This window comes from Cotesia glomerata, linkage group LG6 (genome assembly GCF_020080835.1).
Source record: "Cotesia glomerata isolate CgM1 linkage group LG6, MPM_Cglom_v2.3, whole genome shotgun sequence".
NCBI lineage: Eukaryota > Metazoa > Arthropoda > Insecta > Hymenoptera > Braconidae > Cotesia > Cotesia glomerata.
Genome location: NC_058163.1, coordinates 448,245 through 462,997, shown reverse-complemented (window position 1 = coordinate 462,997; position 14,753 = coordinate 448,245). Strand labels below are relative to the sequence as shown.

Here is a 14,753-nt window from a genome sequence, read left to right as displayed (position 1 = left end):
TAAATATTTAACACAAAATTTTTTAACAAGAAAAAATATTCTTTAAAAAATTTTTCTATCATTTAATTTTTTATCAAATTAATTAAAATAATTTTTAAATTAATTATTTATTAGATTATAATTTTATAATATTAAAAATAAATATTGATATTTTTTATATTATTAAAAAATTGTTAATTTTATAAAATTTTTTTAATTATTTAAAATTTTAATTTTTTTTATAGGAAAAAAGTGAACTTTTTTTTTTTAAGTGAATTTGGATAATATTTTTATTAATTAAATTTAATATTCACTTTAATTAATTAGTTGAACTTTTTAATAGTGTGAAAAATGAATAAGACATTCGAAGGATCTAAAAAAATTGTAAATAAATTGTATTAAGAATAAATTATTATGTAAGAAATGAAATTTTTTAAACTTACACTAACAAATAATTGTAAAGATAACTTCATTAATGGACCAGCAGTAAAAATAATTGATTTATTGAATCGAGTGATCAATAATCCTAATGATCTGTTATAACTTTTATGAAATTTCCACCAATGACCGGAAAATGCAGCCCTACCGATACTTGCGCTCTTAAATAAAAATTAGGGCTATACAATTTGGCTGATTAGGCCAGCTAAAAAAGTTAGCTAAGTTAATTAGCCAGTTAGCTGGCCAGCTTAGCTAATTTAACCGATTAGCCGAATTAGCTTAGCTAATTAGCCAACGGCTTAACCGATTAACCTAGCTTAACTCAGCTAATTAGCCAACTGCTAAACCGGTTAAATAGCTCATTTTTTATATGCTTTTTGTTGTATACTGAGGTACGAATAAGTATTGAAATTAATGTTAACCTCGTTTTTTGGGAAAAAAATCATGAAGAACAACAGAAAAAGCGAGAGTAAAGTAATTTGATGACCTATGAATTAATTAATTTTTTTTTTTTAAATAGAAAACAGTAATAGAATAATTTATTAAGTGGGTCATTCCATGTCAAATCGACCAATAGTTGGAATCGACCCTTTCCGATATGGATGAAATTTGGCCACAAGTTTGCTTTTATCATAAAATAAAGTTGTGCCAAAGGAGAAAATTTTGAAAATTTTTTTCGAAAAGTTATGCAAAATTAAAAATTTCACCATTTTCAGGTTTTTCAAATTTATTTTTGTAATATCTCGGAAACTATTTTAGTTACAGACATGGACCAAAGTTCATTTTAAAGGGGATACTTAGGACTATAAAAAATTTTTTTTTTTGGGTAAAATTTTTGAAAAATCAAAAAGTGGGAAAATTTTGAAATTTAAAAAATCGTGAAAATCAAAGCTCGCTATGAAATTTTTGGCTCATTTTTTTTACAGAGTACCTCTTACTAATCTTAAAATATTCTGAAATTTTCAAGAGGGTGTTCTTTTTTTTTTTTCAGATATAAATTTTTGAATTTGGGAAAAAAAATTTTTTTTTTTTTTTAAACTTCGAATGATGTTAAATTAAATAATTATTTAATTTTGTTACTCTCAATAATAAAAAAATGCAAATATTATCTGTACTACCATCAAGTTGGTCAACAGAAAAAATTGTAAATATTTTTGGCGCATCAACATACATGATAACAAAGGTGAAAAATTAACTATTCCGGTAAAAATGAGCTATTTAACCGGTTTAGCAGTTGGCTAATTAGCTGAGTTAAGCTAGGTTAACCGGTTAAGCCGTTGGATACCCGTGCAAAAAAATTTGTTTCGTTATGAATTTCATTGTGAATTTGATAATGAAATTCAGATTTTGAAACAAATATGAGTTTGATAATGAATTAGCTATAAAATCCTCTAATTTTCTATTGCAGCTGAATCTAACAGCTAACCAACAGCTGAAATCTAATAATTTAATGGGTTATTTTTAAAAACTTACTTGTCACTTTAAACAAGTGATAAGTACATTATAAAAATCGTATATTTCCAGCTTTGAAAAAGATTCAAAATTGTTGAATCTAAAGAAATTAAGACAACGAAGAGGAGTAATTCATGATGAATTTGATGATAATGATTATCAATTTAGTACGAGAGTCATATTGAATTAATTATAAGATAAATATGTTTTATTTTATAATTGTATTTTTTGTTTTTACACCCGAAATTTCAAAAAAAAAAAAAAAAAAACTATTTTATTTAACTTAGAGGAAATGTATTACTAATTTAACAGTAATCAACAAAAATCATGGAACCATATAAAATTAATACTTGATTCATAATAAATTTATCATAAAAAGGTTATAAATTTTATATTAATTTGATCTTACCTTAATACTTGATTCATAATAAGTTTATTATAAATCATAAATAATTATCATAAATAAATAAATAAATAAATAAACTTAATTTAATAATGCAGAATGAAATATATTTTTTAGTTTATTTCTTTTTTAAATTATTCAATAAATAAATTTTTTGTAATAGCACTAACAACGAACTGTAAACAATAGATATATATTTTTAAAAATAAATTTTAAATCTTGTTAACGCTTACATAAGAGTCACAAATAATTTTTTAAATAGATTTATTATCATCAAATTCATCATGAATTACTCCTCTTCGTTGTCTTAATTTCTTTAGATTCAACAATTTTGAATCTTCTTCAAAGCTGGAAATATACGATTTTATAATGTACTTATCACTTATTTAAACTGACAAGTAAGTTTTAAAAATAACCCATTCAATTATTAGATGTCAGCTGTTGGTTAGCTGTTAGAATCAGCTGCAATAGAAAATTAGAGGATTTTTATAGCTAATTCATTATCAAACACATATTTGTGTCAAAATCTGACTCTCATTATCAAATTCACAATGAAATTCATAATGAAACAAATTTTTTTTGCACGGGTAATTAGCTAAGCTAATTCGGCTAATCGGTTAAATTAGCTAAGCTGGCCAGCTAACTGGCTAATTAACTTAGCTAACTTTTTTAGCCGGCCTAACCGGCCAAATTGTACAGCCCTAATAAAAATTGTAATTTGTGTATTTTATCATCTGTGTATAATTATGAAAATAATAATAACAATAATAATACTAATGATCATAATTATAAGCTTATATTGCACGACTTATGATGCGAAGCATCAGAGAGTGCTTTAAGATCGAAAAATTTTTTTCGCCTCATTTCGGCAATTATTTTTATTATTACACTGTAAAAAAAAAAGCGGTGTTAAAATGGACTCATTTTAACACCGCTATGTAACACCTGTGTATTAACACCGGTGTAGCGGTGCTCTTTTGCGATGTTAAACCGGTGTAACAGTAGAATAATTTTACACCGGAGTATGAATATTACATGATCCATAAAACACAATTAATATTCAATATTTATCAAAATGAGACAAGTAACATTTATTTAAGAATTTTCAATTTATAAAATTACGCAGAAATCGATTTAATGAATGTTATACAACAAGTTAAATAGTGTTTACACAATTAAATGTTTAGGAACAATATAATAATTATTTTTATCGTAACCATAATGTTTCTTATAATATAATGGATGTCTTAAACATGAAAAATCTACAGCTGTGCAAAAATAAATTATCTATATGAAAATCATTTAAAAAACGTTCAAAATTTTCGTAAAATTGTTCTAAGAATGTTTCAAATTTGTTGTAAAAACACTCTAAAACTGTCCAAAAAATGTTCCAAAATTGTCTCAAAAATATCCGAAAAATATCTCAAAAGTATTCAAAATTTGTTCTCAAATAGTTAAAAAAATGTTTTAAGATTATTCAAAAAAGGTTCCACATAAGATTTAAGGACAAAATTTTAACTAAATTGCTTCAAATAAATTGCATTGATTCTAAAATTATCTTAGAAGTATTCCGAAAATCTTAAAAAAATACTAAAAAGTTATGAAATAATTACTAAAATCCACTATTTTAGAGTTTCCGATTATCTATAATGATGTCCTAAAATTTTCCTTTAATAATGGTGTTAAAGTAACACGGATTGAAAATTTACACCGAGAGAATTTCACACCATTATTTCACACTAAACGGCCATGTAAAGTGCTCTGGGTCCATTTTTACATCGAAATTTTTGACGGTGTATTTATTTAAATCAAAAACTTTTATCTACTTTATATTTTATTATTTTAAACTTTCTAAATTAAATATTAACTTTTTTTTGATTATTTATCTTTAATTATTAAACATAAAAAGTTTAATTATAAAAATTGTGTTACTTAAAATATTATCAACACCGGAAAATTTATAACACGGATTTAACACCGAAAAAAAATATTTACACCGCGACCGGTGTTACTGCTACACCGATTTCGGTGTTGAATTTAACACCGGAATTTTTAACACCGTACACCGCATGGACTCACACCGGTTTTTTTTTACAGTGTATAGTCTTGTTAGTTCACGGAATCAATATATTTTGCATACAATTGTTAAGATAATTTAATAGAGATTAATTGGACACTTTTCAAAAATTTATTTAATAGGGGAGGAGGGGGTCAATTGAACCAAAAAAAGTTTAGCAATTTTTTGTTCGAATTAAAACTAAATGATCATTTTTTTTTTTGGAATGGTTAAGTCTACTACTTAACCCGTATCATTATCACGGGTGGATGCACGTTGTGGCTACAATAACCTCCCGAGTAAAAACAAAATCTCGCCGCACCACCGCCGCAACACCGCTGCACGGCTTTTTAAGCGCCGCACCACCGCTGCACTACAGCCGTGACAATTTTGGTTATTTTATAAGTGCCGTATCACCGCCGCACCACCGCCGTGACAAGTAAAGAATTTATCTATTCGCCGCACTACCGCCGCACCAGCGCCGTGACAAGTAAATAAATTTCTATTCGCTGCACCACCGCTGCACCACCGCCGCACCACAGCTGTGACGCGCCCGGGTAAAATAAAATTATTAATTTTACGAAAAAATAATAAATTTCGTTCGACCGCCGCACCACCGCTGCACCACCGCCGCACCATACCGCTCTTTGATGGTATATACATTGAAATAAAATATTTGTTGATCATTCAAATAGCTTAACTAAATTTTTTAAGTTAAGTATGACTTGCAGTGCAGTTGGCAATGTTCGAGACTTCCATGCAGACGATCCAGGTTCGAATCCCATCACAGTTCAATTTTTAAAATTCTTTCAGAGTATTTCAATAGGCGTACCGCTTCTGTGCAACCCGAGGACGAAATTAAAAATCTTCATCAACAATACGACTAAAAAAATCAATAATTTTGCGGTGCTTTGGCCTGATTTAAAAAAAATTTTTTTTTTTTTAATATTAGGCATTCGATTAAAAGGAGGTTGATCAATAAGTCTTACATAAAGATTTCTAGTCGCATTATTTATTAATTAATTATTGCGTGATAAATTAATTATGATACCATTTTTTGTGAAATTGTAGGTATGATTTAGCATTGGTGCGGCGGTGGTGCAGCGGTAGTGCGGCGATACTAGGGGGAGTAAATTTTTAGCGTGCGGCGTAATAGTCCGCCAAACGGCGGTGGTGCGGCGGTATGGTGCGGCGGTGGTGCAGCGGTGGTGCGGCGGTCGAACGAAATTTATTATTTTTCCGTAAAAAATAATAATTTCATTTTTACTCGGGCTTGATTCATTCTTTGCTAGACGCATCGTCAGCGAGCTGGATGCTCTATTGAATGAGCATAATGAATTGTTGAAAATATTCAAATCCCACATGCACAAATTAGAAAGCGATAATCACGCTATTGTTATTAATCCTGATAAAACACCAGCTGGAGAACACATTCGTAGATTCAATGCACCTGTTGCTGACGACGTTGCTGGAATCATGGTTGGCGATCGTACAGGTGCACGAGAAATTGTGATTCGTAGTGTTACGTTTTGGCAAATATTAAATTTATTAAAAATTTTATTAATTAATATTTAAAATAATAAATTAATCGTTATTTGAGGCATCTCGTAACGGAAATACCTCGAGATAACAGATTTCTGGAACGTCAACGCAGCCCAGTAGACTAAACAGTCTACGTTGTGTTTAGCAACGTCGCTAAAAATCATTATAAAAACCCAATGTAATTAATATTTTTCTTGCATTCTGTCTTCAGACTTCATCTGGGGCAGTCAGTCCTTGGACTTAGCAGAGGAGCAATCTCTGCTGGTCCGAGGCTGAACCTGCCTAATCCTCTTTAAATAAATCTTATTAATTGTCAATCGATTAATATGGATTATTATTAAAACCTTATCCCCCAGGGTGTAAGCGCTTTTATTAGCTGTTTTCCACCCTGGTGAAATCGCCGAAGCGCTAGCCATCGTTCAGGCACTCTAAAATCACCTACCTGAGGCAGGTTAATTGAAAGTAACATAAAATTTTATAAACTTTTGATTGAGGATTAAGGATGGTTTTACTTGTATCACTGTAGAGTGTTTTACAAGGGAGGGTGGGGAATTATTGTCTCTCCACTTTTTTCTCCGCAATATAATCTCTCAACCCCGTCATTATAACTCTCAACCACTTTTTCGTCCCCACCCCCCTGCATGTCGGGATTTTTTCTTACATGCCCGACACACATGTGCTGCGACTGTGGTCGACTTACGCGTTATAATCAGTACCTGCATTTGCATTACGGTCTTAAATAGTATGGAGGTACTTCTATAATGACATTTTACCTCCATAACTATACGGGAAAACCACAGAAAACCCGACCGGTACAGAGGCTGGCAATGAAACGCACATATTCTTAGTTTATAATCATTGAAAAATATTGGTGCGCGCCGGAATCGAACCCTGGTCCCACTCTTTCGAAATGCAGGTACCGAGCCGATTAGGCTATTGCCAACCTAAATTTTATAAACTTAAATTTTAAAAGTGACTTCGCGGAGTAAACCAGTGATACGACCCACCTGGAGTCTATTGACATCTTAACGAGGTCAAAATCTGGACTTAAATAATTTTTAAATTAATTTACCAAAAATTTGTGAACGTAACAGTAGGAGAAATAATAATCTTCAGTTTGCTTAAAATCATCGACATTGTGGGGTAATGTTGAAATAGTACAGCTGAAAGTAAATATACGCGTTCAAATGCTTTAAGATCCATCCGCTGAAACATTCTCAAAACAACTCTTAGATATCGGCAATGGAAAAGTCACTATACAGTAGCGCTCAAAAGTATTTTGACAAATATATTTAATGGTTTAATTAAAAATAAATATGAAACACAATAATCATTTATTTATTTTTTTAACACCTTTTGAATAAACTAAAGAATAGTGTCAAAGAGGTTCTTATTCGTAATAAAAGAAAGTTTAATTTTTAAAATATTAGGAAAATGGTGGCTCAAAAGTATTTTGACATTTTTGAAAAAAAACTAATTTAACGCATAATTATAATTTACAGCAATAAATATATTAGTATTTAGTAGCATATCCCTTGGCCTTTATGATAGCCTTGCATCGCTCCGGCATTGAGTCGATTAATTTTTGTAATCGACTTATTGGAATTTGATCCCACTCATTTTTTAGAGTTTCAAACAAAGCGTTTTTGTTTGAATAATTTTGGGTTTTTACACTACGTTTCAATTCTTCCCAGAGATTTTCTATCGGATTCAAGTCGGGACTTTGACTTGGCCACTCAAGAACTTTAACTTTTTCACGATTTAATAAGTCACTAATATGCTTTGATCTGTGTTTGGGATCATTGTCTTGTTGAAAATACCACTTAGCTGGCATGTGATGTTTAGCATATGGTAACATCTGAGACTTTAATATATTTGCATACATGAACCGATCCATTTTTCCTTCTATTCGAACTAATGGTCCAACTCCAGACCGTGAAAAACATCCCCAAACCATCACACTACCACCTCTATGTTTAACTGTGGGTATTTGATACCGATAATCGTATTTTTGTTTACTGGATACCGAATGTACTTGATACCACCAGATGACATTAAATTAAATTTACTTTCGTCACTCCATAAAACTTTAGACCACTCTAAACTTGGCCACGATATATGCCGTTTCGCGAACTCAAGACGAGACTTCCTGTTTTTCGATATTAAAGGTTTTTTAGCCGGTCTTCGGCCATATAACCCTAGGATCTTTAAGCGTCGTTTAACAGTAGAAATATGAATATCTACGTTATATTTTTCTTTTAATTCATTTTTTATCATTACAGCGGACATCCGTATATCATTTGCTGATAACTTTTTTATAATATGATCGATGTAAGAAGAAGTTTTTCTTGGGCGGCCTGTTCGAGGCTTACTTTCGACAGTTTTTCTTTTGTTATAGACTTTATTCCATAAGCTAACTAACTGTCGAGACACTTTAAACAAACGAGCAACTTCTGTTTGTTTCAATCCTTGTTTTAATGCATTAATAACGGCTTTTTTAAAATCACTAGAATATTCCTTTCACTTAGGCATATTGAAGTAACCACAATAAGTAAATATATGTAATAATAAAAACTAAGGAACAAGTAATCTGAGAGAGTTTTTCAAGTCAAATGCGTGTCAAAATACTTTTGAGCTCACGGTAAGTCAAGTACGTTCGGTGGCGCGGTGTGTAAACAAACAAGTTGTAATTTGATACGCTTAAATAGTCGCAATTACACTACTCTACATTATACTCAATACATTTTCCGATAGGCTTTTATTTTAAAAAAATATTAAAAAATTTTATGTTGTCAAAATACTTTTGAGCGCTACTGTAGCTGAAACTGAATACATAAAATTAGCGAATGATTTCTGCACAATTATTGATTCGCAAGATGCTCTCATTGAACAAATATTTCCCGATGTACACACGAATTACATAAATCTTGAGTAGCTCGCAGAAAGAGCAATGTTAGCTGCAAAAAATGTGGACGTTGACATTTTAAATCTGAAGATACAACAGTTATTGCCAGGGGACTTGGTATCATATAAATCTATTGATACAGTTTGCGATGACACTGAAGCTGTAAATTTTCCAACAGAGTTTTGGAACTCACTAGATTTGCCAGGCATGCCACCACATAACTTACAATTGAAGGTGGGATCTCCAATTATTTTGCTTCGTAATTTGAACCCGCCACGGCTATGCAACGGTACGCGATTAGTCATTAAAAAATTGATGAAAAACGTTATCGAAGGCACCATTTTAAATGGCAAGTTTCGAGGTGAAAATATATTGATACCACGAATACCTATTGTACCCACAGATGTGCCAATTCAATTTAAGCGTATTCAATTTCCGATTAGATTGGCATTTGCAATGACTATTAATAAATCCCAAGGCCAAACAATGTCTGTTTGTGGCTTAGATTTGAGCACACTATGTTTTTCACACGGACAATTATACGTTGCATGCTCTCGAGTGGGTAAACCATCAAGTTTGTTTGTATTAGCTAAAGACGAGCTAACAAAAAATATTGTTCACGCTGCAGCATTAAGAGATTAATATTATGTAATTAATTAATTATATAAATAATTATTACTTTTAATAAATTAAAACAATTAATGTTTGGTGTTTTGTTATTTTTAAACAACATTCCCTCATCGTTCACAGCGCTCCAGGCCTTTTTCACTCATATTCCACATCCTTATACACTTCCAATAAGTTAGTAATTTTTTTTCTACACTAGAAATTATCTAGAAATTATTCACATGGCAAAACAACGTTTGCCGGGTCAGCTAGTAAAGTATAAGTATATACAACTACTACAATTCAAACTTTATCAATTAATTCCAAAATTGAAATATTATTAAACAATTTGTCACCAGCCGAAAAAAAAGTTTACATGCCTAAAAATAAATAAAATCTCAATTTTTCAAAATTTATTAATCGCAATGATTTCAAATTTTGATCATATCCGAGTTTAACATATTAGAATCTAATTCTAAGAGCATGAAGCGTTTTTTCAATTTTTTCGATTTTTTAAGTCGAGTGGTTCAATTGACCCCCTTCTCCCCTACAAAATTTTACACTTTCTGTGTTTTAAAATTGGGCAGCTGATTTATGGAGTTAAATTTAATTAAAAGATTAAGTGATAAATTATTAATTAATAATTATTACAAACCTGCAATTCAAGTTCATTACCGTGGTAACAATATATAAAAATCTGGTAAGTCATACAACATAAGTACACCATCATACCAAAAAATTCCACTGGTATAAAAACAGTCATTTGCGTAATATGAAATGCGCTGATGCAAATAATAAGACAATTAGCCGTCAATTGAAGCAAAATAACAATTCCAAAAATATTTTCTACTTCTTTAACAAAACTGAAATAATTAATTAAAATTAAATTAAGAAACTAAAATTAGCCGATAGCAAAAAATTTTTATTTTTAACTTCCCGCTGAGAAAATCGAAGATTTTCAAAAATCGAGATTTCATCAGATCTCAACATTTGAAGGTCACAGAAAGCTTCCCTGACTATCCCCGCGAGGTTGTCACTATACCTCTGTGTGTGTGTGTGTGTGACTATGTGACTCGCTTATAACTTTTGAACGACTAAACCGATCGGAACGTACTAAACGGCGTTCTAAAGAGTTCCCTCAAACTTAGATTTCCTGAGAATTTGAACCGATTCGGACCGATAGATTTTGAGAAATTTTGAAAAATCTCAAAAAAAATCATTTTTGAAAGTGGTTTTTTTGAAATATCTTTTAAACGGCTCTATCGATCAACTTCAAAAACTAATCCGCTCTTAAGCTTGAAAAACCACACCGATCGTCGCTAATTCGGTCAAAATCGGTTGATTCGTTCGAGAGATATCGTGAACGAAAGAAAACCGAAAAAATTGTTTTTTTGACATAACTTCGTCATTTCTTCTCGAATCGTTTTTGATGATATAGAATAATTTCAGAGCTTAAAAACCGCGTCGATTGCTGCCAAAAACGTGGAAATCGGTTGATTGGTTCAAGAAATATCCTCGATAAAATATTTGGAAACAAGTGTTTTTTTAACATAACTCCGACATTTTTTGGAATAACTTTTAAACGGCTGCACTGATCGATTTCAAAAACTAATCAGCTATTAGCATGAAAAAATTACGTCGATCACCGTCAAGCCGGTCAAAATTGGTCAATTCGTTCAAGAAATATCATGAACGAAAGAAAACCAAAAAAAGTGTTTTTTTGGAATTACTCCAAATTTCCTAGTTTTATCAATTCAAACTTAGATTCTTCATGAAACTAAAAAAATTGCGTCAAATACTACCAACCGCGTGAAAATCGGTTGATTCATTCAAAAGTTAGTGCGGTTTGAAAATTTAAAAAATATTTTAAACTTTTATTAATTTTATCAACCGTGATTTTATTATAATTCTTCTAACCCGTTATCACCTATTCGGTCATTTTCATGCTAGTATAAATCTAATTTCAAGTGGATGGAAATTTCCATCTTCACTAACAATTTGAGACAATTCGTCTTCGGATAGTTAGGTCGATGGGCAACCATCGAACTTGAACACTAGTTAGCTGGTGAATGCTAGTATCTGTTCGACTATATGTTAAGTATTAACGATGGAAAGCTACTGAGAATAAAGGGCAACTTTGAAAATCCATGAAAAATTAACCAAGCCAGGAATCGAACCTGGATCTCCCCGATTACATGTCAGGATGCTTTACCAGTTAAGCTACCGGGTCATTCTCCACTTACTTTCTCTCAGTATACACTTAACTCTCAGTAGTTGTCAATACTACGCTACCTCCTCCCTTTAAACTCCATACTACGATAGAAACTGTAGTACTTCTGTTTCCATTTTCTAGGCGCTTTATATTTTAAACTTTTATTAATTTTATCAACCGATTCCTGGCTTGGTTAATTTTTCATGGATTTTTCAAAGTTGCCCTTTATTCTCAGTAGCTTTCCATCGTTAATACTTAACATATAGTCGAACAGATACTAGCATTCACCAGCTAACTAGTGTTCAAGTTCGATGGTTGCCCATCGACCTAACTATCCGAAGACGAATTGTCTCAAATTGTTAGTGAAGATGGAAATTTCCATCCACTTGAAATTAGATTTATACTAGCATAAAATGACCGAATAGGTGATAACGGGTTAGAAGAATTAAAAAATATTGTTCTATGATACTTCTATCAGACTTTTAAGCTCGAAGAGCTCAAAATAACACAAAAATTGTATTTTTGAGCTCGAAGAGCTCAAAAACGTCATTATTGCAGTTTTATGCACCTAGGTATGGAATTAGCGGGAAGTTGCACGGATAACCTTCAGGGTCTACCGTTTTTCTAATTTTTTTTTTATTAATTGAATTAGCAATAAAAAAAATATTTTTTAAAAATTTCACGTATAGTTTTTCAAATTTTTTGACATGTGGAATTTTTTCCATCAATGTTTTGTCACCTGTCTCCTAATTTTATTTTCATAATTAAATTAGCCGACATCTGAAAATTTATATAATTTTTTTTATTGAAAAAATTATTACAAAAAAGTCAAAAAAAAAAATTTCACATGTAAAAAATTGTACGTGTAATTTTTTTTAAGTGTTTTTTTACTTGAAATTCAATTGTTAAAAAAAATACAAAAATTGTTGAACGTCTAATTTTAGTGTGTTAATAATTAATGCTTTTTACCATAATTATTTGCTCAATAATTTTGGTGTTAATGTTTCTAAATAAATTAATTTAACAATTTCTTACTTGTAAATTTCATTACTGTGTTCAATAATCCGATTGATTTGTTTGTTCAACAAATCTTTCTCATTTTTTTCAACGACACAATAATCACTAAAGTTCAAATCAATATTTTTCAAATTCTGCTTAATAATTTCTAATTGACAGCACGCAGCATTAATTAATCCAGTTATTAAAGTGTCCATAGCAATATTGTGAAAACAAGCTATAATAACTGCAATTGCTTGATGACCGGAAGTAATTTCAAAAGCGGGGCTTTTTTTTGTGTCATAAGGGTACCAAGCTTCCATTGGCAGGCGTCTTGTGTTTCCAGCAATTGCATCAGCAATTGGAGTTGCTCCCCAACAAGAAACGGCAATTGTTCCAAAACTTTGGTACGCTGCATGGTGAAGCAATCCTTGCCATGCGTAATAAGTAAACACGCGTTCGTATTTAGCTTCGTTGGAATAATAATTTACTGTTGAAAGCTTATCTAAAAGAACTTGAATCCTTTTTTGGTTTTTAAGGATTACAAATACCTTTTGAAAATAATTTTTAATGAAATATTGGGTTAAAAAATTGGATAGATTTTTTAGAGAAATTGGGGCATGATGGTTCTTTAGAATTTTTTTATTCTAGTCAATTTATGATGGTAAGTATTTAAGCACTATTTCTAGATACATAATTAAGAAATGACCTAGTATCTTGTAAACTATTGACATTTTTAAAGATATAAGCTCATTTTGATGTTACACTCATCGAGACCTTTCATTTGAGTACCCACATCAATTTTTCATAAATATTATATATTTATATATATTATATATATGTATAAATGAAAAATATATCAAAAATGCCATGTGGGTAGTCAAATGAAAGATCTCGATGAGTGTAACATCAAAATAAGTTATATCTTAAAAAATATCAGTAATTAAGAAATAACATTGTATCTTGTGAACTATTGACATTTTTAAAGATATAAACTCATCTTGATGTTACATTCATCGAGAGCTTTCATTTGAGTACCCACATCAATTTTTCATATATTTTATATATTTATATATTTTATGAATACCATATATATAAAATATATGAAAAATGCCATGTGGGTACTTAAATGAAAGATCTCGATGAGTGTAACATCAAAATGAGTTTATATCTTAAAAAATGTCAGTAATTAAGAAATGACCTTGTATCTTGTGAAATATTGACATTTTTAAGAATATAAGCTCATCCTGATGTTACATTCATCGAGACCTTTTATTTGAGTACCCACATCAATTTTTCATATATTTCATATATTTATATATATTATATATATGTATATATGAAAAATATATCAAAAATGCATGTGAGTAATTAAATGAAAGTTCTCGATGAGTATAACATTGAAATGAGTTTATATCTTAAAAAATGTCAATAATTAAGAAATAACATTGTATTTTATCAACTAATGACATTTTTAAGAATATAAGCTCATCCTGATGTTACATTCATTGAGACCTTTTATTTGAGTACCCACATCAATTTTTCATATATTTCATATATTTATATATATTATATATATGTATATATGAAAAATATATCAAAAATGCATGTGGGTAATTAAATGAAAGTTCTCGATGAGTATAACATTGAAATGAGTTTATATCTTAAAAAATGTCAATAATTAAGAAATGACATTTTATTTTGTCAACTAATGACATTTTTAAAGATATAAGCTCATCCCGACATTATACTCATGGAGACCTTTCATTTGAGTACCCACATCAATTTTCCATATATTTCATATATTTATATATATTATATATATGTATATATGAAAAATATATCAAAAATGCATGTGGGTAATTAAATGAAAGTTCTCGATGAGTATAACATTGAAATGAGTTTATATCTTAAAAAATGTCAATAATTAAGAAATGACATTTTATTTTGTCAACTAATGACATTTTTAAAGATATAAGCTCATCCCGACATTATACTCATGGAGACCTTTCATTTGAGTACCCACATCAATTTTTCATATATTTATGTACATATGTATTTTATATATATTATATATATATATGTATATCAAAAATATATCAAAAATGCTTGTGGGTACTCAAATGAAAGCTCTTGATGAGTATAACGTCAAGATGAGCTTTTA

General features: G+C 30.1%; 2 protein-coding genes across 2 annotated transcripts in view; both read right to left on the bottom strand.

Moving 5' to 3' along the window:
* Positions 1 to 298: 298 nt before the first annotated feature.
* Positions 299 to 14,753, bottom strand: part of LOC123266777 (odorant receptor Or1-like) — a 15,617-nt gene continuing 1,162 nt past the window's right edge. Inside the window, exons 2-5 of the mRNA XM_044731179.1 lie at positions 12,629 to 13,140; positions 10,037 to 10,244; positions 423 to 578; positions 299 to 352 (exon numbers count right to left, since the gene is read on the bottom strand). Coding sequence (XP_044587114.1) covers positions 299 to 352; positions 423 to 578; positions 10,037 to 10,244; positions 12,629 to 13,140 — 930 coding nt within the window. The remainder of the gene's footprint in view (positions 353 to 422; positions 579 to 10,036; positions 10,245 to 12,628; positions 13,141 to 14,753) is intronic.
* LOC123266776 (differentially expressed in FDCP 8 homolog) overlaps positions 3,015 to 14,753 on the bottom strand; it is a 25,921-nt gene continuing 14,182 nt past the window's right edge. The window contains exon 8 of the mRNA XM_044731177.1: positions 3,015 to 3,045. The gene's annotated coding sequence lies outside the window, so the exon portion shown is untranslated. The remainder of the gene's footprint in view (positions 3,046 to 14,753) is intronic.